General features: G+C 34.2%; 6 protein-coding genes across 10 annotated transcripts; 2 read left to right on the top strand and 4 right to left on the bottom strand.

Annotated features, from left to right (window-relative positions):
* Positions 1 to 3255: 3255 nt before the first annotated feature.
* LOC105631229 (NADPH:quinone oxidoreductase) lies at positions 3256 to 4441 on the bottom strand. Its single transcript, XM_012213279.4, has 3 exons — positions 4141 to 4441; positions 3868 to 4059; positions 3256 to 3777 (listed from the first exon to the last, which is right to left on the bottom strand). The coding sequence occupies exons 1-3, from the start codon at positions 4226 to 4228 to the stop codon at positions 3479 to 3481; spliced, it is 579 nt and encodes a 192-aa protein (XP_012068669.1). The 5' UTR covers positions 4229 to 4441; the 3' UTR covers positions 3256 to 3478.
* Positions 4442 to 4928: 487 nt separating this feature from the next.
* Positions 4929 to 6450, bottom strand: LOC105631230 (NADPH:quinone oxidoreductase). The gene is made up of 3 exons (XM_012213280.4): positions 6271 to 6450; positions 5965 to 6159; positions 4929 to 5364 (listed from the first exon to the last, which is right to left on the bottom strand). The coding sequence occupies exons 1-3, from the start codon at positions 6368 to 6370 to the stop codon at positions 5060 to 5062; spliced, it is 600 nt and encodes a 199-aa protein (XP_012068670.1). The 5' UTR covers positions 6371 to 6450; the 3' UTR covers positions 4929 to 5059.
* A 444-nt stretch (positions 6451 to 6894) lies between these two features.
* On the bottom strand, positions 6895 to 8075 carry LOC105631231 (NADPH:quinone oxidoreductase). Its single transcript, XM_012213281.4, has 3 exons — positions 7669 to 8075; positions 7389 to 7583; positions 6895 to 7307 (listed from the first exon to the last, which is right to left on the bottom strand). Exons 1-3 carry the CDS (start codon positions 7763 to 7765, stop codon positions 7006 to 7008), a joined length of 594 nt encoding a protein of 197 aa, XP_012068671.1. The 5' UTR covers positions 7766 to 8075; the 3' UTR covers positions 6895 to 7005.
* Positions 8076 to 9013: 938 nt separating this feature from the next.
* On the top strand, positions 9014 to 13218 carry LOC105631232 (Hyp O-arabinosyltransferase-like protein). 4 transcript variants are annotated; one of them, XM_012213282.3, is made up of 10 exons: positions 9014 to 9129; positions 9896 to 9944; positions 10037 to 10526; positions 11043 to 11110; positions 11205 to 11406; positions 11636 to 11733; positions 11824 to 11893; positions 12005 to 12076; positions 12253 to 12366; positions 12828 to 13218. In XM_012213282.3, the coding sequence occupies exons 3-10, from the start codon at positions 10107 to 10109 to the stop codon at positions 12888 to 12890; spliced, it is 1107 nt and encodes a 368-aa protein (XP_012068672.1). In that variant the 5' UTR covers positions 9014 to 9129; positions 9896 to 9944; positions 10037 to 10106; the 3' UTR covers positions 12891 to 13218. The 4 variants fall into 4 exon arrangements, with proteins under 4 accessions (XP_012068672.1, XP_020533858.1, XP_020533857.1 ...); XM_020678199.3 differs by having other exon boundaries at positions 9128 to 9191; XM_020678198.3 differs by lacking the exon at positions 9014 to 9129 and adding an exon at positions 9253 to 9428.
* Positions 13219 to 17746: 4528 nt separating this feature from the next.
* Positions 17747 to 19783, top strand: LOC105631233 (Eukaryotic aspartyl protease family protein). Its single transcript, XM_012213283.4, has 3 exons — positions 17747 to 18268; positions 18481 to 18955; positions 19038 to 19783. The coding sequence occupies exons 1-3, from the start codon at positions 17804 to 17806 to the stop codon at positions 19391 to 19393; spliced, it is 1296 nt and encodes a 431-aa protein (XP_012068673.1). The 5' UTR covers positions 17747 to 17803; the 3' UTR covers positions 19394 to 19783.
* Positions 19784 to 20071: 288 nt separating this feature from the next.
* LOC105631234 (uncharacterized) lies at positions 20072 to 23643 on the bottom strand. Of its 2 annotated transcripts, none has more exons than XM_012213285.4 (8): positions 23243 to 23643; positions 22876 to 23160; positions 22736 to 22795; positions 22430 to 22639; positions 21415 to 21533; positions 21204 to 21301; positions 20665 to 20789; positions 20072 to 20569 (listed from the first exon to the last, which is right to left on the bottom strand). In XM_012213285.4, exons 1-8 carry the CDS (start codon positions 23462 to 23464, stop codon positions 20426 to 20428), a joined length of 1263 nt encoding a protein of 420 aa, XP_012068675.2. In that variant the 5' UTR covers positions 23465 to 23643; the 3' UTR covers positions 20072 to 20425. The 2 variants fall into 2 exon arrangements, with proteins under 2 accessions (XP_012068675.2, XP_012068674.2); XM_012213284.4 differs by having other exon boundaries at positions 20072 to 20587; positions 23243 to 23635.
* Between the last annotated feature and the right edge of the window lie 359 nt (positions 23644 to 24002).

Below are 24002 nucleotides of genomic sequence, written 5' to 3'. Positions count from 1 at the left end.
AGTAATGTTGATTAGGGTTAAATTTATCTAGATTTAGCCAATATTCTCACTTATAAACCAAATTAATCAAAAAAGATATATTTTGTTAAAAATTATTATCGTTTTATTCTCTTTTTTTTCTCAATAAATGATCAGAAATATTCTCGTTGTAATAACCATATTATTTTCATCACATACAGACCGAGTCTAAATAAGCCAATCGCAGTTATCAGTGATGAAGAGCAGTTGAATAAATAAATTACCAAGTTAATTGATTACTTGGATTCGATTTGGAGGGTTGATGATAAATGATAACTAGTGTTTAGCATGCATGGCTAATTACACTTTCCAATCTTTATGAAATTGCACGTGAAATCTGTCAAACAAGAGATTATTAAAACATGCATTTGTCTTGCATAGCTCGAACATTAGTACTACTACTACTTAATTACTATGCGACAATACTAAAAATTAAGGCATTAAATTTATTAGGAAAACGTTAATTAAAAAAATAGAAAGGAAACATAAATGCAACATCTCTAGAAAGAGTAAGACAGAGCTTGTTTTGTAAACATAAATTATTGTCGGCAATGATGGAGATCACACACAGCACATCACTTGCAACAAAACTATGTTGCTGCTATATGTATAAATTTCAATGGAGCTGGTCTCCTAACTTGTTGGCTCCTGTCAGAGTTAAATAGTCTTTTGTCTTCCTTAATTATTTAATGTTCATGCTTCACCAACTCCATAATGTTTTCTTGGTTGATTCATTCCATGTTCAAAGGCTTCATAGATAGTTCTGAGTGCAATAAACTTCAATTACGTGGGTCAACATATAAATTCAATTTCGAAAAATGCACTTTGCTGGAAGAGTAAAAAAATTTTTATATTTTATAATCCGAAGGAGATTACATATCGTAATTATTCTTGAATCAAAGACTTTTTAATTTTATATACCTTTGTCTTTTTCATTCCGGTTAAACCTTGATTGTCCTGAATTGAAATGACGGATTTTGCGTTTGTTGATCATCATTTATTTCATATTTTGCCAACTTATTCTTATTAAGAATCTCCTTATTTTTTTATGCAAAGAGAGAAAATTTCTATTTCTAAAACTTATTTTTCATGATAAATCAAAAGATATTGCAGAATTCAAAACTTTGCAAAGTTGGTATTCTAGCATGGACCCGTGACGGGTCTGGTTTTCTATGTTTAGGTATATAAAGGAACAAGAAGGTCAACCTGGCCAAGTCCCATCAAGAAGTGTTGACCATCTTTGTATTCGATTCTCCCTCTGTAAGAAATGTTTTCTTCTTTCCCATTGTAGTTTCCAGGACAATCTTCCAGGTTGTTTCTGATATTTGAACAAGTACCATCCACATTGGTGAAGCTCGAAAGATTTTTCATTGGCAGTTCTTTTCCACTTTAATTGCTATGATCGTTCCTTTTCAAAAATTTCGTTTTCCACTGCTAAGGATAATTCTGCACATTCAACTGTAAAAAACTTAAATTTGTGAAAACGCCATTGACAGTGAGCTTTTTGCTTAATAATTGTAGGGTCGCCATCATTGAGTTGTGCACTTAGAATAGAGTTAGAGAGAGAAAGGATGTGCTTTGTGCTTGTGGTAAAGTTGATGCAACACTACCAAATTCAACTCTGTCCTTTTTATTTCCATTAGTTTGTACTGCCTTCTTCTGTTAAATTCAACCCATTTTGAATTTTCATAAAAATTGAAAAAAAAATATTAAATTTGCTTAATTTAAAAAAAAAAGTAAGTGACTAAATTACTCTTTAATTAATATTTATTTAATTAACATGTTGACAAAAATAAAGTTGAAATCGATTAAATAATACTATTTTGATTTTTAAAAAATATTATTTAAATTAAATTTAAAAAATAAAAAATTGTTAAATTTAACGGGATGAAAGGACTTAGTTCCTACTGCCAACGGATGTAACTTGCCCTTTAGGTGAGCTGGGCTTAGGAATTGTGGTGACATAGAGCCCAGCCCACTTGGTAACGGAAGAGAGTTTTTTTTTTTTTTTTTTTTTTTAATACCTCTTACGAAAGGAATTTGGTCAAAATTATTTAGATATAATAGACAATAAATTACTTACCTAGGTGGAATTTATCTAATTATATAATAAGGAGAGAATTAAAAAAAAAAAACAAAAAAGAAAATCAAGGTCCAGGGCTACGAAATGCCACCATCATCATGACTTGTGACCATTGTCAGAGGCTTTAGGCGGCGCAGCAGAAACTACATGGACATTGACTGGAAGCCTATTTCATTTTTGTAGACGGCGACGAAGTCAAGGAAAACCTTTGAACCCAAGCAGATACTTGACATGTTCCCCACCTTCCTGGCCCGTGACAAGGGAAACAAAAATTAAGATTTGCTTTATCCGTTATCAAACGAGAGCTACGGATGAATAGAACTCTTTTCAGAAGTATTAATACCGTCGTAGGAATTGTAAATGCATAAATGTGATGTACCAAAAAAAATCTACCGATTTCATTAGAAACCGCATGCCACTCGAACCCAGAGCTAGCCGGTTCTCTCTGAAATGCATTGAGACACAATAGTTGACTGTACATTCAAACTTTAGCGTGGACTTAGTTTCGTTCAAAAAAGGAATTTTAGCCAATTGAAGGAATTTTTGATCAATTCAGAGATCATTTCGATTCCATTAGTAAAGAGGATTCGGAATTTCACACATTAATCAATCAGAGAAAGAGTACAGCGTAATTATTTTGTTCATATAACTCTCTTACCTTTTTCCTTTTTTCAATATTATCCCATTATCATCTATCTATTTAGTTTTCTCACTAAGGTAGAAGGTTTTGACTTCAAATTCTGTCGATTACAGAAAATTTTTCCTAATTGTTCGAATCCCAAAATTTTCACAGTACTCTTATCAATGACTTCTGTACCATTGAACTAAAGCTCATTCATAAAATTTTAAGAAATGACACATTGTCTGAAGCCGCCATGAAACATTCCTGAGATTGAAAAATTTAAGAAATCCTGCTCCAACAAAGACCATTTCGAATGATAGGGGAATGATTCTTTGATAGAGACTCTCTTCTCAAAATCTCAAAACACCCAATATTTCTGCAATTAAAGTTGGGAATCCATCAAATCAATAAGAAGCAAGTTGATTCCTCTTCCAGTTCAACCACAAACCCATTATCTGTCTCTGTTAGCAAGACATTTGGCTTCTCATTCCCCATATTTTGTTTGATCATTATTCTTTCCAGTAATGAAATATACGACAAACCAACATTATATAGATTATGATCACAGTACAAAACTTTGAAAATGGGCATGAGCCCACTTCTTTTATTTAGCAGAAATTTTCTGTTCTGCTGTTTTACATAACAGGACTAATGACTCAAAAAAGAAAGAAAATCCAACAATGGTATAAATTCTGGTTTTATTTTTTCCAAATCAAGTTCATAAACACCAATACAAATAATAATTGTTTCCTAATCTAGTTTTTGAGACGGAGAGTGAAGTCACGCAAGGCAATGAGAACTTGTTTGAGCCTGTCTTTAGCCTCAGCATCGATCAAATTACCATCACCATCAAACTTCGCAGGAGGCTCGAAAGCATTCAAGAAAAATTCAGGTTTGTTGATGAAATGAAGATCAAGATAAACTCCAATCTGGCGAAGATGGTACTGTGATCTTCCACCCCCGAAACCTCCTCCAGCACTTACAATTGCAGCCGCTTTGTCACCCCAACAGTTCTGAGCTATAGAGGCCCAGTCAAGGGCATTCTTCAAAGGTGCTGCCATGGTTGAAAAGAACAACAAAAGCTCAAATAATAAGTATATAGAAAAAAAAAAAAAAAAGAAATTGATAACCCGTTTTTAATTACCAGAAACAGAGTAATTGTTTTCAGGAGAAGCAAATAGAACACTATCAGCCTTGAGGATTTGTTGGCGAAACTCTTCAACAGCGGGTGGAAAAGCTCCATCGACAATAAGATCAGTGTTGAGAATTGGCAACTGGGATATGTCTATCTGCTCAATTTGCACACCATTGACAGACTCCTTACTGACCTCAATTGCTAAAACCAGACATGGCAAAAACCCATATTAATACATGTACAATCAGTTGTTTTGTATAGCACAAATCAACGAAGACTAACCAGAACGAATGAGGCCTGAGTTGAAGGAAGCTTTTCGGATTGAACCGCTAAGAGCCGCAATTTTGATTACCGGATTAGCTGCTGCCATCTTTCTCGCTTGTTGTTTCTCTTTAAATTTAAAGTTGAAAACTTTTTAGTTTGAATTTGATATGTTCATGCAAAATGGAAACGTCCCCTATATATAGAAGATTAACAGGGAGAAGAAGGAAAATAGAAAGAAATTTCCGTTTGTTGATAGTGACACATCCTTTGGTCAAAATCAAAATTGTCGAAAGTCCAAACCCGACATTCTCTCCGGCTGCTCTCTAATTTTAAATTGACGCCGGCTACTTAGGTCTTTATTGTTCATATTCAATTTTACAATTCACCCTCTATATAAAAATATGATACGTTACATTACGTCAAATGACGTGGTTTTATCAATTTTTTCATAAAGAGTGAAAAATTTAAATTTAAATCTGAATTTTGCCAATGTGATACGTCTTCCGATGAATAAAAGAATATGGTATGTTATTCATTTTAAGGAAATTTATTTACAGAATTGGAAAATTGAATCAAAATATTTGTTAAGGTCGATATGATTTTAATTAAAGAACAAATGACGTCTCCACCAACTCCTGGATTGCAATGATATAAAGTTAATATATTTGCCACCGTACCAACAACTTATTATGGTTTTTTATGCCCTGTCTCTGTTCTGTTCTGTTCTGTTCTGGAAAGGAAAAGAAAAGCAAGCAAGCTGACCCCCAAAATGTTGTCATGCATTACTTTTTTTACTGAAATGAAAATAGATAACCATTTGAAAATTAAATTAATGGTTTTTCTTATTACACAGTTCTGAGAAGCTACCATTCATTAACACTTTTCAAAGTGATTATCAATTTCAAATGGATCAAACAATAAACCAATGAATATACAATTAGCACTTTCCTTTGAGTCGCAAAGTAAATGCTTGCAAGCTTAAAAGAAGATCCTTTATTCTCTCCTTTGCTTCTGGATCAATCAAGTTGCCATCAGCATCAAATTTCGCTGGAGGTGCAAATGCATTCAAGAAAAACTCAGGTTTGTTGATAAAATGAAGGTCGAGATAAACTCCAATCTGGCGAAGATGGTACTGTGATCGCCCACCGCCAAAACTTCCACCAGCACTTACAATGGCAGCAGCTTTATCAGCCCAACAGTTTGGTGGTCTAGATGCCCAGTCAATTGCATTTTTCAAAGGTGCTATCAAGAATGGAAGAAAACGAAAGAATTGGCAAACTAAGATCAGAAATCAATACAAGTGAATATAGAGTGAAATTCAACTGCATTGTTCAAAGATTTAAAATGGTCCTTTGTCATTTGTTAATCTGCAAATTAAACATTTTACGAACTCAGACAGTCGAAATTGAAAATTTTGTTAATTTATAAGACACTGAAGATTTATGTTCAACAATTTAGCAATCAGGCCAAGTAAAGAAACAACGGACACATTTTCTGAAGTTCCCAAGAAACATTCCTGAGATTGGAAAATTTAAGAAATGCTGTAAACATCCAATAATTTGCAATTAAAATTGGGAATTCATCAAATCAATAAGAAGCAAGTTGATTCCTCTTCCAGTTCAACCACAAACCCATTATCTCTCTTCATTAGCAAGACAATTTGCTTCTCATTCCCTACATTTTGTCTAATCATATTCTTTCCAACAATTCAAGAAGCAACAATCACCATTCACCATTAACTTTCCCAACAATAATAAAGTTAAAAGAGCATCAATAACGCTGTATATATATATTGCAGTGTACTTGCATACATATTTAAAACAATAGAAAGGGGATAAGTACCAGTGACTGAGAAATTATACTCAGGGGAGGCGAAAAGGACACTATCAGCTTGCCGAATCTTTTTCCGGAAAGCTACAACGACCGGCGGGAAAGAACCGTCGGGACCTTCAAGATCGGTGTTGAGCATAGGCAATGGTGAAATGTCAATATACTCGATTTGAATACCATGAATTGATTCCTTGCTTAACTCAATTGCTTCAATCAAACATCACAATATATAAATATACATATATATATATATATATATAGCAAAAACTTCAAAAAAGTTTAGAATTTTAACAGAGAAAGAGACAGAAGAGTGAGTACCGGTACGAAGGAGGCCACGGTTGTAGGAGCCTTTACGAAGAGACCCACATAAAGATGCGACTTTGATAACTGGGTTTGCCGCCGCCGTTACTGCCTCCATCTTTCTTCGCCGGTTGACCCAACCCTTCAAATTACTTTCAACTGCGCTCGTTTAACTGTATGGGTTTGGCATTTACTTTATTTTGTATAATATAAAATATAAAAAAATGGCGTAAATATTATTCATGGGGCTATTATTGTCTTTTGGCATTAGTGATGTCATCATATCATCACTCCTTTCATCACATTAGCAAAATATTCCATAATCATGGGATTTGTTTTTAGCTAATTTGGACCACATAGTCCGCTAAAGAAAGTACAACTCCAGAATAATTAGTATTAATTATTTTACTTTTATCATATATTATTTTTAAATTATAATTTGATATGAATTTTATTAATTTCTCAAGAATTTAGTTTAGTCCATTATTATAACTTTCTTTCTTAAATTCTTTTTTTTTTCGAGATCTTAAATATTTTTAAATTAGAAAATTTTGATTATTATCATTATTTTTTAGCTTTAACATTGCAATTGTGTTTTTTTGATTATTTTGATATATATGATTAGTTTGTTTAGAAAAAGAATTCAAAACAAAAAATTTTATTTCAACTTTTAGCTCTTGAAACAGCCTACAACTTACACCTAATAAGAAGAATTCAATTCTTGAAGTATGAAATAACACAGAATAAAATCAGTTAAGTCCGTTTGAGTCTCAAAGCAAATGCGTGCAGGCTGACAAGAACTTCCTTAAGTCTGTCCATGGATGCTGGATCAATCAAGTTGCCATCGCCATCGAATTTCGCAGGAGGAGCAAACGCATTCAAGAAAAACACAGGCTTGTTTATGAAATGAAGATCCAGAAAGACTCCAATTTGACGAAGATGGTATTGCGCTAGCCCACCGCCTAGGCCTCCACCAGCACTTACTATGGCGGCTGCTTTATCAGCCCAGCAGTTTGGTGGTCTGGATGCCCAGTCAAGCGCATTCTTCAAAGGTGCTATATTTGAAAATGGACCAAAAACAAATCATTAGATAATTTGGGTAGAAGGAGAAGGAGAGAAGGAGAGGAAAGAAGTACCAGAGACTGAGTAATTATACTCAGGGGAAGCGAAAAGGATGCTATCAGCTTCACGAATCTTTTGCCGGAAAGCTTCAACCGCAGCCGGAAGAGAACCATTGGCACCTTCAAGATCGGTGTTCAGCATAGGTAGCTCTGAAATATCTATATACTCGATTTGAATACCCTTCACTGACTCCTTGCTTAACTCCGTTGCTTCAAAATCAATCAAACTATATCATAAATCCAAAACAAAAGAGAAAAACATAAATAAATGTAAAAACAGAGAAAGAAAGAGTACCGGCACGAAGGAGGCCACGGTTATAGGAGCCTTTACGAAGGGACCCGCAAAGAGCTGCGACTTTTATCACTGGGTTTGCTGCCATTACTGCCTCCATTTCTTCTTATATCTCTCCTACCTGAAACCTCTGGTTTGAATCTTTGGTTGGATTTCTTGTACAGATTGTGTGTTTATATATAATATTCTCAGACTCTTCATAATGAACCTCGACATACTCTCTGGGAATATGGACTATTCTAATAGCGAAGATAGCAACCATCATGTTTTCATGGCGGCCACTCGTATTAGATTATTAGGATCCTTCTGGTTTTTAGTGCTAAAAATGGGAAGCCAGCGATGAAACCATGTGAACTTTAGGTGGGAAGCATGCAACCCAGTACCTGAGCTGTATATAATACTATGTCAAGCCGGTGACTACGATAATTCACAATTTTAAATACATGTAGATTATTATTTATAATTGAATTATTATTTACATTATATATATATATATATATATATATATATATATATTGAGTTCAAATTAATTTTATTGTAGAAAAATCATTTTGGTCTTCACTGCACGAAAGCTTTTCTCTTATAACGAGTTTATATTGTCAATTGAGCTGCAACCTCTAGGTTAGTTAATGAACCTATACACTTTATTAATATAAGGTAATCTCGATTCCAATATATATATAAAGTAATCTTCATTCGAGATAGTTTGATATAATGGTTGAAGCGCACTAAATTCTATTCCGGTGATCGTAGAGAATCGACATCTTAAGAAGGATTTTAAAACATAATCATTCACCAGCCCGAAACTGATTAGTCTCTTGTCTAACTGTCAAACGAAAGGCGAGAGGATACTTTTGTTAACCCTTGTGAAAACCAAAAAAATATATATAAGTTAATCTTCATACTTAATACATTTCTATATAAATATATATTCAATATGATATGATGATTCTTATTTACATATCAATGTCTATCTATGACCTAAGATATTATCATAAACATTATAACATATTTAACATTTACATGTTTGATTCTTTTGTTTCACCAACTTAGAAATAAAACATCATGTAAAATCCTCATATTTCTAGATTAGGAAAAATTTCTAAGAGCGTATTAGAAAAAAAAAAAAAAAGAAACAGCAAGAGTTATGGTTTAACCTTATTAATTATTTTTAAATTTACGTGGAAAACAAATTATTTTGTGGGAAAGAAGAAGTAATATAATTTATTTTGGTTTAATTTGTTTTTACAAATTGGTTCAAAAATAAAATTAAATAAATGGGTGTTTAATTAGTATTTAATTTATCCATAAATATATAAAGCCACTAAACTAGAAAAAGACAAGAAATAAATACTTGAAAGTAAAAAATCCTCACTTTTTCAAATCTCTCTCTTTCTGTCAGTTATCGATCCAAAAAAAGCATTGTCGGATCTCTCTTCTCACGTCAGGAACTCAGAATAAATCGTATGTGACTTTCGCTACCTCTCTGGCTTTCTTTCTGTGTGTGCATCTGATATGGACAAATGGTTTGTTCAAGTATCGTGTGGGCTTCTATCTTTAAGCTTTCATGCTTTATTCCCTTACACGACTCCTGCGTTGATTCTTGTTTATATATTTTGTTTTCCATCTTTAATTTCTTGAGAATCCCCATCTTGCTCTGTTCATTTGCTTTTCTTTTTTCCTTTCTTCTTTTTTTTTTTTTTTTTAAGTTTCCCTTGATGTAATTTTTTCTGCTTTTCTGGGTACCCATTTGATTGCTTGAGGTGATTCCTTTGCCCATTTCACCCTCTATTCAGTGTCAATCTTTTGCCTTGATTTGACTCGCATATATGTTTATTTTTACTTCTCTGTTATTATTCACCATTGCTATTGACACTTCATAGCTCGAACTTTGGTGGGTTTCGCTTAAATTTTGGTAGAAAACATCTCATTATTATTATTATTTTTTTTTTTGCTACGTTATGTACTTAACTGTTCGATTGAAGAGTTAGTGCAATGAATTTTTTTATTTTTCTTTTTATTTCAACATGGCAAATTCAATTATTATTGTGATGTTTGTGTGTGCATGTGACAGAATTATGTTGTGATTATTCATATGGGATTTTGAAGTTTTTTATATATATATGAACTGAGAAGTATGCATCATTTTAATTTCTTTGCATCCAGGCTGGTCCTTTTTGCATAATTTGGATGCTATTAAATTCACATTTTGGTCCTGATTCTGATGCAGGTTACTGGAAGGAGTTTACATTTGTATGGATGTGCTAACTTAAATCCAAGTTCGTATCAGATAAATATAATGTCTTAAGTTTATACCATGTAAGCTTCTGGGCTAGAGAATTTGAAAAGATTGATTGATGTTTGCTTGTAGGGTGCTTGGACTTCAACACCTGATTCATTACTATGTTGGACAAGCTTGGATCTTGATTTGATAATTGTTAATGGTTGAGAGAAAGGCAATGGGGCGTGCATCCCTATTGCTTTTGATTCTATTGGCTCTTGGTTTTTTCTTTGCCACATATAATTTGGTTACCATGGTGATGCACAATAGATCTGTTGGGAAATGGATACATGATGATTCAAATGGTGCAATGTTTTTTGATCCTGTTGTTGAAATGCCTGAAGATGCCAAGAAACTAAAAATTGCCAAAATTCCTTTCCATGTTGCCATGACAGCAACTGATGCTCCTTACAGTAAATGGCAATGTCGTATTATGTACTATTGGTATAAGAAGAAGAAAGATCTACCGGGATCAGATATGGGTGGATTCACACGGATTTTGCACTCAGGAAAACCAGATAACTTGATGGATGAGATTCCTACGGTTGTTGTTGATCCTCTTCCAGCAGGTCTGGATCGGGTGAGGTTCCTGCATTTTTTCTTGTTGGTTGAGAATCCTTGGAATAACTTTTTACCAAATGCATTGTTAACTATTTGGTAAAATGAAAAGCATGGCATTTTACACTCTTAAGTAAGTTGTCTTTGGTTATGTACCATTGAATAAAAAAAAAAAAGAAAAAAGAAGAGTGTAGGAGTGCCTTAAGTTTTGATTGTTTATTTCTAGATTTGATGACATCTAACGGTGGCAAGGTTTTATGTATGAGCCAATGAATTTCTTTTTCTTTTTCTTTAAAAAGAGACACTGTGTTTTTTTTTTTTTTTTTTTTTTTTTTTTTTTTTTTGATGACTTAATTTTAATTCCTGCAACCTCTTGTAAAGTTCAGTCTCTAAGGTTCATTTGTTGAAAGTTGGTAGGTGGTTAAAATTAAATGGCTCGCTTTTTGGTAACTTATGGCCTCTGCTGGAGTTTCACTTTAGTTGTCATGTGAACCTATCTCATTGATGTTTGTTGTGACATTTTCAATTTTTTAACCAGGGTTACATTGTCCTAAATAGACCTTGGGCTTTTGTGCAATGGCTGGAAAAGGCTACAATTGAAGAAGAGTGAGCTTGTTGCTTCCCAACTTTTACAATCTTGACATGACACTTTTCTTACCTTCACAATTTCTTAATGCTTATTGCTATGCTATTCTTGCAGATACATACTGATGGCGGAACCTGATCACATATTTGTAAATCCTCTTCCAAATTTGGCACATGGAGTGTATCCAGCAGCTTTTCCATTTTTTTATATTAAACCCACTGATAATGAAAAAATCATAAGGAAGTATTATCCAGAGGAGAAAGGCCCTGTGACAAATATTGATCCAATTGGAAATTCTCCTGTAATAATCAAGAAGGTTGAATCCCTCATACTGACTTCATAATGGCCCAATTATTTACTGAAATGTTTATGCTGAATCTTCCTTTTTTATTCTGATGAAAATTGATAACATCATTAATTTATGCTTTTGAGTTGAGAAAAATTTGTCATGTTATCCCTTTATAGTGCTTGCTTGAGTTTTGCTATTGCATTTCCTGTGTTTATGTTGGAAAAAAATGAATCACTTTGGAACTTTTGTTATTCAGGAGTTGCTGGAGAAAGTCGCTCCTACATGGATGAACATTTCCTTGGAAATGAAAGGTGACCAAGAGACTGATAAAACTTTCGGCTGGGTGCTAGAAATGTAAGTGCAGGAATTATTCACCATGTGCTTTATATTAACGGCATACAGACTTATTGATAAAACATCTTCTCTTTTTTTGGTTGAATTAAGGTATGCATATGCTATAGCATCAGCTTTACATGGTGTGCATCACATACTTCGGAAAGACTTCATGTTGCAGGTTCAGTTTTTGCAATGAAATTAATAGCCAGTTTTGGTAGCTTTAGTAGGATTTGAGTTTCAAAGTAGACTTTTGTGATGAAGCGTTTTATGAGTATTATTTATTATGCAGCCCCCTTGGGATCTGGAAATAGGAAAAAAGTTTATCATTCATTTCACTTATGGATGTGACTACAACTTAAAGGTAAGATGAAATTCCATTTAAGAAGAAATGCCATCACAATTATAACTATCAAAATTTTGATTCTCTTTAAATTCCTGAAACCCATTGTTTTTATTTTTGAAGTTTTTCCATCCTCATCATTTTCAACATAATGAATCCTTAATTGTTATTTTATCTGGGATTTACTAAACGTCCAGGGTCAGCTAACTTACGGTACAATTGGTGAGTGGAGATTTGACAAGAGATCCTATCTGCGTGGACCACCGCCAAAAAATCTCCCCTTGCCCCCTCCAGGTGTTCCTGAAAGCGTGGTATGTTGTCAGATGTATCAATAATTAAGCATAGTTTTAAAAGTGATACTTACAATACCTTTCCTGATGTAGGCTGCACAGCTTCTATTAACATATCACATTTGGTCTTATATACGGTCACTTTGTGGTTAGTAGATCAGAAAATTAAGGATTATATTGATGGCATATTGTGGCTGAAAAGTATTCTTGGCAGCTGTTTATTTGAAATGTCTTTGCTGAGCAATAATTTGTCGCAGAATTTGTCTGTTGGTGTTCTTTGATCATAAGAGACTCTTGAGTTGTGCAACTTATTGATTTTTGTCCTCTTTCTCCCCTTAAATCAATTGCTTTTGGATACCTTCTGATAGTGCCTTTTGTTCTAAATGGAATGGCAATGACATTTATACATATGTAGTGAGCACAGTTTCTCTTTCTCTATAAATGGCAATGACTTTTTTTTTTTTCACTTGTAATATTTGCAGGTTACCCTTGTAAAGATGGTAAATGAAGCTACTGCCAACATTCCCAATTGGGACGTAGAGTAGATATCATCAGTGTCGTCCTGGCGGACAAAGCGGCGTATAAAACTTTTTGAGATGGGGAAATTTTGATCCATTGCCATTCAGAAAAGTTACTGTTCAGAAACTTCAGGTTAATGATTTCAAATTAAGGGATACAGAGAAGTATAGGTGTAAATTAAGTTTAAGTTCTTCTCTGGATCCAATTAGGATTACAAAGTTCACCTTTTGGCTCTTAGGCTAACATAGCAAAAGATTTGGTTTTTTTCTTTGTTTCTGGTATATGGATACAGCAATCTCAGATAACATAACGGCTTGTTTGGTGGTTAATAAATTTAGTATCTTGTTCTGGCAATTATAACTAGTGCATGTTTGATGGGGAAATTGCTGGCTTTTAAGCTGAATTATACTAGTGTTGGTTCCATTGTTAAGCAAATGGTGGGCTGCGCTGTGGAGGGCAGTGGTGGGGTGGGCGATGGCATGAGGGTGACAGAGGTGGTGGTGGTGGTAGCTGGTTGGGCCAGTATTGGTATTTAAAGCATACAAATCATAATTTATAAAGGAAATTCTGATAATCGTCTTAGAAATGATATAGAAATCAAAGAAAGTAAATTGTATTTTTAGTTCATCATGATAGTTATGATTATATTTAAAAGCGAATTTAAAGGCCTATTTCTTTCTCGTGATGCTTTCTGTGCTAATCACTTGATCATCATTCATCAAGATAAGGCAGTCATTAGCAATCCTGTGGAGCAAATTTGTCTGTGAACAGGAAGCTTAAGGCCTCGTACGGCAATGCTATTTTTATATTATGTTTATAATAATAATAATAATATTTAGAGTTTGAGGGAGCCGTTTATAATAATAATAATAATAATAATAATTAATTAAACAGTTACTAAAATAATTAATTTTACTTATCATGCAAGAGAAAAAAAAAAAAAAAGTTGGATCATTATTTATCAACTTATTATTATTCCACAAAAAAGGAAGGGGAGCCATTACTAGCGGGCCCGACCACTTGAGTATGTTAAGGTGCACTGGCCCTCCTACAGGCCCATGCCTATCAAATAATGCCTATGAGAGTTCAGTACACTGCATGGCAAGCAATTTCCATAGGGTTAGCATCATTACTTAAAATGACTATAATAAAACCAAAAAAAAAATATAATTCCCCAACTTTTATTATAGCAAGGCAAAATGTCTAAAGTTTACTAAACTGGGTCCGAATGCTCAAACTCGAGACTTTTTGATATGAAAAGCAAATTCGACACTTTTAGTTAAGAGAGAAAGAGTCAATAAATCCATTTAAGCCAACGTTAATTTTAATTAGGTCTGTCATGTTGTGGTCCCTTTGAGCAAAGGTTGAGCAGATACATATATATGGATATTTTGTGTTAGTGACTTAGTGGGGAACATGCCAATATTTTTAACCCATTCGTACTCCAATCCATCATGTTCCTGCTTCTTCCACAAATTGACTCGGCCCATAAAAATTCCCTCCCCCCCCTTCCTTCCAATTCATCATGGAAGAGAAAGTGGGGAAGGAACAAACTTAAAAACGTGCATCTTGGGTCAAGAATGGGTGCACCACACATGCTTTTTTGTAATCATCATTCAAAGTTTTCTGCCTGTAAAATGGAATCCATTTATTTTTTCTACCCAAAGGGTGGATGCGATGGGATCTGTCTATAAATTTTTCTTCTTTTTGCCATGTTTCGTTTAAGGATTAAAGGAAAATTATGCATTAAACTGATCTTAAAGAGCCAATTGTATGTAATCTTATTAATATTTCAAGTAAGGAAAGAAAAGGGTAAGAAAGAGTTAAGAAATAAAGCCTGCAGTTTCTGAGAATGGTCATTTGGCTTTTTCCAATATTCAGGCTTATCTCTTAATTTGACAGAGTGTTCCTTTTTTTCACTTATTACAGGACAAGAACAAAGAACAAAAAGTTACTGCAGATTTATGTTTTTTCCCAATTTACATGGAGAATAAATATCTGCCACAGTTGTTAGGATTTTTATTTCCTTCCACCAGTTTCTCATCTCTCCCCAATCCATAGTATCCAATTCAGCTTTAAATATTGAATTTAATAGTTACTTTGTAATAGGTGGATTTTAATTGTTTGCATGTTTCTTCTGTTGTTCCTATCATTTTCCTACTTTAGATCTTCATTTCTTAATATCCAAATCCAACCCAATGATATAAATTTAAAAAAGAATTGAAATTGAAAAGAATAGAATGGAAAGGAAGCATATAATGAAGATAAAGTTTTTGCCAGGGAGGCTAAGAAGTGGTTCACGAGATTGTAAAAATGATTCAACATTGAGATCACCGTTAATTATCACCAATCTCTCGTTTGGTTAAAATGTTTTTTTATCGAGTGTAAATACTCATATGATTGAACATTTACACGACTGTTATGTTTCATTTTTTTTTTTTATTTTAAAGATAAAATGCTTTCTCTCGAGCGTTTCAAGAGACATGATTAAACATTTACATGACTGTTAACTATTACTAATGTCTCATTATTTGTTTCCTCTCGAGGCAAAGTGTTTAAAGAGATTTTGTACTTTTTCAAAGAATACATTATTGTTAATCCATAGGAGTAATAAATTTTAAAACTTTAAATTTATTAGAAACATAAGAAATATGTTGCCACCGACAATTTTAGGTACAGAAGAAATAGAGTTGAAAAATTGGAATTTTGTAGCAATTTCTTTTGTTCCACTTCCACTTACAAAGGGTCACATGCAATTGGATACCTTGACTGCACTGTGCTCTTCTTTGATTTCCTTTTTCCAATATGAATGGGAAGAAAGAAACAAAATCCCAAACAACACAAATACACAAACCCTAAAAAGAATCTTCCCTTTCATCATAGTATAGTACTACATTAATTTATAAAATTTAGTTACCAATGAGATCAAGATCTTAATTTTAATTAACAATAATACTTTTTAATTAGTGGAATCAAATAACATGAAATAGACAATTATAATGCCATATGGACCATTACCATTCCATCATATCCAATCTTCTTCGCAATTCATGCCATAATTAAAGTGAGATCTTCAAACAAATCTAGATTTGGGTCTCATTTTGGATGGCCCACATCCTAATTATTTATTTACTCCAATAAATTATATATAAAATGTTTATTTTAAAGCGGTAATATGCATATAAAGCGGGTTTTGTATAACCAACGACGTCGATTTAAGTAAAATGATTCATATTCCTTAACCCAGAAGTTGAATGTTCAATCATTATAGATAGAGATAGCGCTTCTCCTTATGGACCTGACATGCTATCGAAGAAAATCAAGCCTTAACAAACTTTGGCCCTTAGTGTTTTATTATTCATTTGAACTCAGGTTCAGCACCTTTAACTGCATTTGCTAGGCTTTGAGGTTTTTTTTTTTTTTTTTTTTTTAATTAAAGTACAAAATTAGGAGAGCAAAAGCTCATACAAACATTCTAATATGAAAAATCCCATGCAAGTCATGAAGTAACCAATAAATAATACTAGCAAGAAGATGCTAAACATGAGTATGTTAAGCTAAAATTTTAAAAAATGACATGACAGTGATAAAACATTATTGTGATTGCATGTGACTATGTCTTAATGCTATCAAAAATAGAATATGATTCAATTCAATGATAAAAAGAATCCAATGATCTAAAACAAATTAAAATAAATCCAACAAAAGCTAGTTTTAATAAGTTGAAACTGCTGGAGTAATCTGATTGTTGTATGGATAAATTTCTAAATTCAATAGGTATTAATCTCTGTAAAACGTAAAAGTTTTTAGCCTTTCAAAAATTAAATTTGGAGGGAACTTTAAACAGTTTGTGAATTAATTTGTCAAGCTTTCTCTAATTGTAAAAGGGTTTGATAAAACATGTGTCTTTTCAGGATTTCTTTCCCATCTTTCTCAAAATACAATATAAGCATAGGTGCAAACAAATAGTGCATCAAATGATATATTCCTCCACAGTCCACTGTCTACAATTTTGGCTTTGTGGAGAATACCTATATATGCTGTCTCCTACAATAAAAATCAGCTTTTTTACATCAAGATCTCTAAAAAGATAGCTTTTTTACATTCCTAAAAGTTGTATTTTAAACCCTAATTTTTTACTATTAATTTACATCTAATTCAGCTTTTGATTAGCAAACAAACAAGGGATTGTGAATCCAAAAATTAAAAGTTATTTGCTTTGAGCAAAGAGTATTTCTTGAAACAAGTGTTCAACATGAACTAGGTAATAGCTTACATCATGTGCTTATATATTGATTAATTAACTTGCCTATAAATTAAAAACAGTTTTACCGGTTAAAACGTTAAACGCTATTTTTTATAATAGTCGATAACATACGTGATTTTTTATAATATAGCGTTTAAATTAACTTTTAAAAATTAATATAGCATTTTATAAAAAAATTATCTCGTGTAATTTTTAATTTTTAGTTTATTAAAGCAATTAATAATTAAATATTATTAAAACAGTTAACAACTATTAAAACAGTTAATTTTATCAGATAAATTCTCTATTCTCATAACTCAAATCATTTCAAATCTCTTTTTTTAAATATTAGGGAATGAAGTCTATATTTATTTTTAAAAAGACTAAATTTCAAATCATACTTTAAAATATTGAATAAAATAAATGATAAGGAAAAATATATAGAAAAATATTATCCCTAGGTAAGAATTGACAAGGGAGCAAGAGGTCCAGCCTACAAAAGAAAATGGAATACAGACTGTTATAGCAAATGTCCCACTTACTGCTCTTTACACTGTATCTCTACCCTCTCCTGCGTGTCACCCCACTAATTATTAAACCATAGTCTTCCACCTATATATATATCTCCACACAACACTCGTTCTTTCCTTAACCATCAACAAGACCCGAAACTTGTTTTCTCTCTAGAAAACCATGAAAACCCATCTTCTTTCTTTAGCTTTCCTCTTCTTTTCCCTTGCTCAAGGGTTGCACTTGAACCCTAAATGTAGCAGCCAAGACCAAGGCTCAACCCTCCAAGTTTTCCATGTTTATAGCCCTTGCTCACCATTTAGGCCTTCAAAACCACTCTCATGGGAAGAGAGCGTTCTACAAATGCAGGCCAAAGACCAAGCTAGGCTTCAATTTTTGTCTAGCTTAGTTGCTGGGAGATCTTTTGTGCCAATTGCCTCAGGCAGGCAGATTATTCAGAGCCCAACTTATATTGTCAGGGCCAAGATTGGTACCCCAGCTCAGACTTTGCTTTTGGCTGTGGATACTAGCAATGATGCTGCTTGGATACCTTGCAGTGGCTGCGATGGGTGTTCTTCTACAGTTTTTGACTCTGTAAAATCTACTAGCTTCCAGACTGTTGGTTGTGGAGCTCCTCAGTGCAAGCAGGTAATTAACATGACTCTTGCAACCTTTATTATTTTTATTAAATGCAATTGAATATGAATTGTATTAAATAATTGTAAGCAAAAGTGTCCAAGGACCGGATGGGGACAAAAGCTTTTCAATTATAGTGTGAGAATTTTGTACTGTAATAAGAAACTTCAGAAGCTAAATTCTAAATTATGGCAAATCATAACCAAATGCATGTGAAATTGCAGGTACCCAACCCCACTTGCAGTGGAAGCGCGTGCACATTCAACACGACCTACGGCAGCTCCTCCATTGCTGCAAATCTCTCACAGGACACTGTGAGCCTAGCCACTGACTCAGTCCCTGGCTACACTTTTGGTTGCATTGCAAAAGCCACAGGCAGTTCGGTGCCTCCTCAGGGGCTTCTGGGGCTAGGCAGAGGACCATTATCCCTTTTATCCCAAACCCAAAATCTTTACCAATCGACATTCTCATATTGTTTGCCTAGCTTTAGGTCTCTGAACTTTTCTGGGACATTGAGGCTTGGACCCAATGGCCAACCCAAGAGGATCAAAACTACCCCTTTGCTTAGAAATCCTAGAAGATCATCTCTTTACTATGTCAACTTGGTGGCTATCAGGGTTGGAAGAAGAGTTGTTGATATTCCTCCAAGTGCTTTGGCGTTTAATCCGACAACCGGTGCTGGGACAATCTTTGATTCCGGTAAAGTTCCGTTCTTTCCTTCAAAAAAGGAAAAAAGATTGAACTTTAATTCACTTCATTGTACTCATTTTGTTTATTACAGGTACGGTGTTCACCAGGCTAGTCACACCAGCCTATACAGCAGTCCGGGACGCATTCAGAAAGCGAGTTGGCAACGCAACTGTGACATCTCTAGGCGGGTTCGACACATGTTACTCAGTACCAATCGTTGCTCCGACCATAACATTCATGTTCTCCGGCATGAACGTTACATTGCCACCGGAAAACCTCCTAATCCACAGTACAGCAGGTAGCACAAGTTGCCTGGCCATCGCCGCGGCCCCGGATAATGTGAACTCAGTTCTAAATGTGATAGCCAATATGCAGCAACAGAACCATAGGATACTGTTTGATGTGCCCAATTCGAGGCTTGGCGTGGCTCGGGAGCAATGCACATGAACTTCCGTTTGATTTGTTTTGATTTTGTGTACTTTAAGAAAAGAAAAATTATTAAAAGACTTGTCTGGTGATGTTAAGGTGTGTGTTTGTGTTTCTGGGTTGTGGTTGAGGCAATTATTTGGCGGTATTAGGCATTGTCGTTACTAACTTTTCTAAAGCAGGAAGGAGGAGGATGAGATAAATTTGCAGTAAGTGTGTAGTTATCTTTTTGTAGTTTGGGAAGTCACGGGTTTTCTGTAACGGTGCTTGTCTTTTATATTTTATTTAGAGTTGATGAAGATTGCTACTGGACAAGATCGTACAATGTCACGAGTTACTTTGTAAGGATTTTCCTTACTTGTTGCAGTGGAGCATGTTCTACCACTCAATAAAATAGCTGTTCAATTTCAACCCTGTATGTCTTCGGTTTGTTGGGGAAGATTTAACTGTTCTGTCAGTTGTTTATTGATCAAATTCTAAATATTAATGTAAACATTAAAAGTTAGTATTTTCATGTAGTCAAAACATTAAAAGTTATGCCAAAAAATCTAAAACCTATGTTAAAAGCTATTGTGATCAGGGCCTTCATCATAATTTAAACTTTAAGGTATTCAAACTTTCTTTTACGTTCTTGGGAAGTTTACAAGAAAATTGCCAATGAAGCGATCTAACGGTAGCAGAAATTCCGGAAATTGAGGCTATCTCAAATGTCAATTATGTAATTATCATTTCTCTATATTACCTTGTTAGAATTACAATATTATACATAATAATAAATACAAACCAACTCAATTGAGTTGACCCAAATCCACTCCCCCATCAAAACCAGGCTTTAGATATTGACCAATGCATCAAACCGATAGTTCCAGGTGACCTTGTGCTCCGCATTTGCTATTTCTGTCATGACTGAAACCCTTCCATGATTCTATGTTCCTCGTCAAAATGCAAACCAACCTTCTCTCACTTGGCATGAATCGAAATTTACTTGTGGTTTAAGTGAACATGAAAAACAAAACTTTTTTCTTGCCCTGCATGGGACATAACATAAACACTCTACCATGGTTCAGAGTTGTTTCCAAGGAAATTTCTAACATTTGAAGGCTTGCTCCAGCCGTCTTCCATTGAAATTAGGTTGAGGCGTGTCATCAGTTTTTCCACAGCAGCTTCCTCCAGGTTGCTAAGTTTATTGGTTGATTGCTTTTGTAATGAAGAACTCTGCAAATCAGTTAACATTATTTATTCAATTTATTAAAAATTTATGAGTTCTAAGGTCTGCCGGACGGATATTGTACCTTTCTTTCCTGATACAACTTGAGATATTGCAGTGATCGGTCATAAAATCCACAATGGTATAGAAGAATGCTGTAATCTCTTAATTCTTTTGGGTCAGATTCAAGGATTATTAGACGTTCACATGCTGCAACAACAGAACCGATCTCCTTGTCAAATCAGTAAAACAAATTTCCCAAACAACAAAACCTTCGATTACTGAATCTAAATATGCATAGAGCAGGAAAATAGAATCCGAGAAACCAGAAAGGTTACCAATCAATGCAACCTCTTTTAAGTATTTTCTCATTTATTACCATTCACTAGCATTTCCTCTCATTCATTCACTGGTATATTCTATTTGCCAACCAACAAACAAGAACTATCCAAGTCATTATTGCAATGAAAAAAGTACATTTTGGTTTCTCATGCGTGTGCAGAGACAACGATAGCATCATTAGGCTAAGACGTCTCAAATCACTAAAATCTAGTTAATCTAACTGTGCAGACCATTAAAATAGGAAACAGAAAATATAAATGTAACTTCATTTTATATATATACCAGCTAAAGCACGCCTCATGTCCCCAAAACGCACACTAGTCCAAACACCACGGTCTAGCCTATGTTGGGCAGCCTTTGCTGACGCAAGTTGAAATCCACTGCAATAGGTAGAAAAGGTTGAAATGGACATGGGTAAACTCGAAATCAATGCAGTCAACATAACTTCTTTATGTACAAGTAGCACAACTACATACCAAGACAGAAAAAGTACCTTTCTTGAGCAACGCTTGACCTATCAACAAAATTGGCCGCATCTGCTGCCCTTAAGAATGAACTCTTGGAGTAGTCATGTTGAAATGGCCAGAAAGTCTCCTTCAAATTTCTCAAAATCTGCACAACATCTTATACTTTAAGGGGAAAGAACAAAAAATTACAGCCAAGAGAACCCATTCAGGACAAAATGTTACAATCTGACACAGATTCTGCAATACAAACACTCAACAGCACCAACAACATGCATAAAATCATATATACCACAATAACCCAAATAAAAAGTTAAAATAAACTGCATTGGCTTGAGCTCTATTATCAGTAAATAAGTAAATAGATGAAAAAATACTGTTCAACATTCATCAGTAATTTCACTCCTTTGAACTTGAGTAACTGCAGTTCTATGCTTTCTCATGATACACAATAAAATAACAATTATTGCAAGGCGTGAAAATCTATGAACATCTATTGAATTTAAATCGCTGCATCTATAAAAAAAAAATCATTTTCCCCTTCTTCTTTCTGCATCATTTTGATTGTTAAGGCCCACATCAACCAGTCTTTCTAATAACTTTGCAGCTAAAACAAAATATAAACACAATAAAAAGGGAATAGAGATTCATTTTTAACATTCTTCTTCAACTCAATTAACTATGCCGCTGATAGCTTGACAATATCATAGCACATGCTAAAATCATAGCATGATATAAATGAGAAAACAGGCCTACGTTGATGAACACCTTAGATCCTGAATGACCAGAACAGATATGCATGTTCTAACACAGAGAGGAATAATTTCCACAAATGGCAGGCTACTGTTTTTTTTGAATTCCATTAGCGAGCAACCAATGCAATTGATTAAGAACGAGAAGACATGACAGAAGAAAAGCATAGGAGATTAGGGACACTAGATGGAGCTTGAAAGGCAAGTACATACAAAGGTCAATTACATGACATCCACAAAGGAAAACTAAAAACCTTTCTGATTGATCAATAAAATAGCCATCTCGACTTACCTCCTCTAACAGAGTTTGAGTTGTTTTTATGTGTGGTTGATCAGATTCAACACTTTTCTGCTTATGATAACCTTTGGGAAGGCCAAAACGATCGTGAGGGAAGAATATCTCACAATCAAAATCCAAAAGGCTCCACATGCGAAGCAGTTTCAGCATTTCAGAGTATATAACTGAAAGCATAGCAGCCGAACCCGTTCGATGCGTCAATACCTGCTCAATAGTTTAAAATAAATTCAATATCCAATATAATAATATTTTCTCCACCGCTAAATTTGAATTTCTTCGTTATAATACAAACATACATACAGAATGGAGATATAAAACTCGGGTGTCTAATTCGTTCCCTCCATGGTTTCTCCTAAAACCCTGTTGAGAAAGAATTATGATGTAAATGACAATTCCATTGAGGATAGAGATTGCATAACAGATAATTTGAAGAATCATACCTTCTTCACATACAAATACCTCTCTAAATTTTCGAGAAATTGCTCAGGGGAGGAACTGAGAGATGAGCTATTATCAGTACAGAAGCCCATGGAAAGGTCATACAATCTATCAACAAAAGAATCCACCGGAAGTGCAACCGAAGAATGAGATACAAGAGAATCATCTTCAGCGGCGATGTAAAGCGCCGTTTTACCAATATCCACACGTTTATTGATGCTAATACTAGTTTCCCTCTCAATAATCGTTAATTTCTCAATCTGTGACAAGAATCCCTTCCTCGCTTCCTGCACCAATCATCAATTATCCAACTATCAATCGAATTAGCCAAATTAAAAATATATTAAAGAAACGAGAAGAATTAAATACTCTGGCATGAGTAGTGTCGATTCCAGAGGAATCCAAGGCATGGTGAAGCACAAATTTGAGGTCACTCGGAGGCAATTTTCCACGGCAGATTACACGAAAAGACGAGGAGGTGGATGGTGGAGAGAAATGGAATTTTGAGAACTTTGAAAGAGAAGAGGAGGTACCAAGCGGAGAGGCTCTGAGAATGGAAGAAGCGGAGGTGAGCGTGGCCATTGAATTCATGGTTTAGCTTATGGCGAAGAGAGAAAACAGAAAGCTAAGAGAAGAAAATATCGCAGTGGATATAGAGAGAGTCAGATTCTTGGAAAGGAAAGATGGCGACACCAACTGTCTGTATATGATAGGGCATATTAGCAATTCACGCATTGGGCATACTTATGACAATCGCACAACCAACTGTATATTTTTTTTTCCTTTCTGAGAAAATGTGCTTTTCTTTTTTTATTTTTATAATAATATTATGAGTAACGCAGCAGAACTGTATAATAATTGTATTATTATATGGTTTTGTGGCCTTTGAAATTGCCTGTCAAATCAAGAAAATTTTAGTTGAAAACGCTTAGTCTTAAACCGTTCACACGATTATAATTAGGGGTGTTAGCTATTAAAATAATATTAAAAAAAAAACCACTAAAGCAACATGCATATATTATATTATCCAAACTGCAAGTGTACAATTTGAGAAGTTTTGAAGTAATCAAACTCAACAAACCCTTCCCTTTCTTGAAAAACTGGTGACCCAGAAACTGAAACTTTCAAT

The sequence above is a fragment of the Jatropha curcas genome, chromosome 1 (genome assembly GCF_041381405.1).
Source record: "Jatropha curcas cultivar XTBG-Jc1 chromosome 1, XTBG_Jcur_1.0, whole genome shotgun sequence".
Taxonomy (NCBI): domain Eukaryota; kingdom Viridiplantae; phylum Streptophyta; class Magnoliopsida; order Malpighiales; family Euphorbiaceae; genus Jatropha; species Jatropha curcas.
This window is presented reverse-complemented; position numbering and strand designations above follow the sequence as displayed.

Bases quoted from the DNA above. Each gene is read 5' to 3' on its own strand.
- LOC105631232 (XM_012213282.3), top strand. From the start codon at position 10,107: ATGGTTGAGAGAAAGGCAATGGGGCGTGCATCCCTATTGCTTTTGATT. The intron at 11,894-12,004 runs GTTCAGTTTTTG...TTTATTATGCAG, and splicing joins GGAAAGACTTCATGTTGCAG to CCCCCTTGGGATCTGGAAAT. The intron at 12,077-12,252 runs GTAAGATGAAAT...CTAAACGTCCAG, and splicing joins GATGTGACTACAACTTAAAG to GGTCAGCTAACTTACGGTAC.
- LOC105631234 (XM_012213284.4), bottom strand. From the start codon at position 23,464: ATGAATTCAATGGCCACGCTCACCTCCGCTTCTTCCATTCTCAGAGCC. The intron at 22,640-22,735 runs GTATGTATGTTT...ACTATTGAGCAG, and splicing joins GAGTTTTATATCTCCATTCT to GTATTGACGCATCGAACGGG. The intron at 20,588-20,664 runs GTACAATATCCG...ACTGATTTGCAG, and splicing joins AGTTGTATCAGGAAAGAAAG to AGTTCTTCATTACAAAAGCA.
- LOC105631233 (XM_012213283.4), top strand. From the start codon at position 17,804: ATGAAAACCCATCTTCTTTCTTTAGCTTTCCTCTTCTTTTCCCTTGCT. The intron at 18,269-18,480 runs GTAATTAACATG...GTGAAATTGCAG, and splicing joins GAGCTCCTCAGTGCAAGCAG to GTACCCAACCCCACTTGCAG. The intron at 18,956-19,037 runs GTAAAGTTCCGT...TGTTTATTACAG, and splicing joins TGGGACAATCTTTGATTCCG to GTACGGTGTTCACCAGGCTA.
- LOC105631230 (XM_012213280.4), bottom strand. From the start codon at position 6,370: ATGGAGGCAGTAACGGCGGCGGCAAACCCAGTTATCAAAGTCGCATCT. The intron at 6,160-6,270 runs GTACTCACTCTT...GTTTGATTGAAG, and splicing joins CCGTGGCCTCCTTCGTACCG to CAATTGAGTTAAGCAAGGAA. The intron at 5,365-5,964 runs GTACTTATCCCC...CATTCTTGATAG, and splicing joins GTATAATTTCTCAGTCACTG to CACCTTTGAAAAATGCAATT.
- LOC105631229 (XM_012213279.4), bottom strand. From the start codon at position 4,228: ATGGCAGCAGCTAATCCGGTAATCAAAATTGCGGCTCTTAGCGGTTCA. The intron at 4,060-4,140 runs GTTAGTCTTCGT...GTCTGGTTTTAG, and splicing joins CTCAGGCCTCATTCGTTCTG to CAATTGAGGTCAGTAAGGAG. The intron at 3,778-3,867 runs GTAATTAAAAAC...CAACCATGGCAG, and splicing joins AAACAATTACTCTGTTTCTG to CACCTTTGAAGAATGCCCTT.
- LOC105631231 (XM_012213281.4), bottom strand. From the start codon at position 7,765: ATGGAGGCAGTAATGGCAGCAAACCCAGTGATAAAAGTCGCAGCTCTT. The intron at 7,584-7,668 runs GTACTCTTTCTT...TTGATTTTGAAG, and splicing joins CCGTGGCCTCCTTCGTGCCG to CAACGGAGTTAAGCAAGGAG. The intron at 7,308-7,388 runs GTACTTCTTTCC...TTTCAAATATAG, and splicing joins GTATAATTACTCAGTCTCTG to CACCTTTGAAGAATGCGCTT.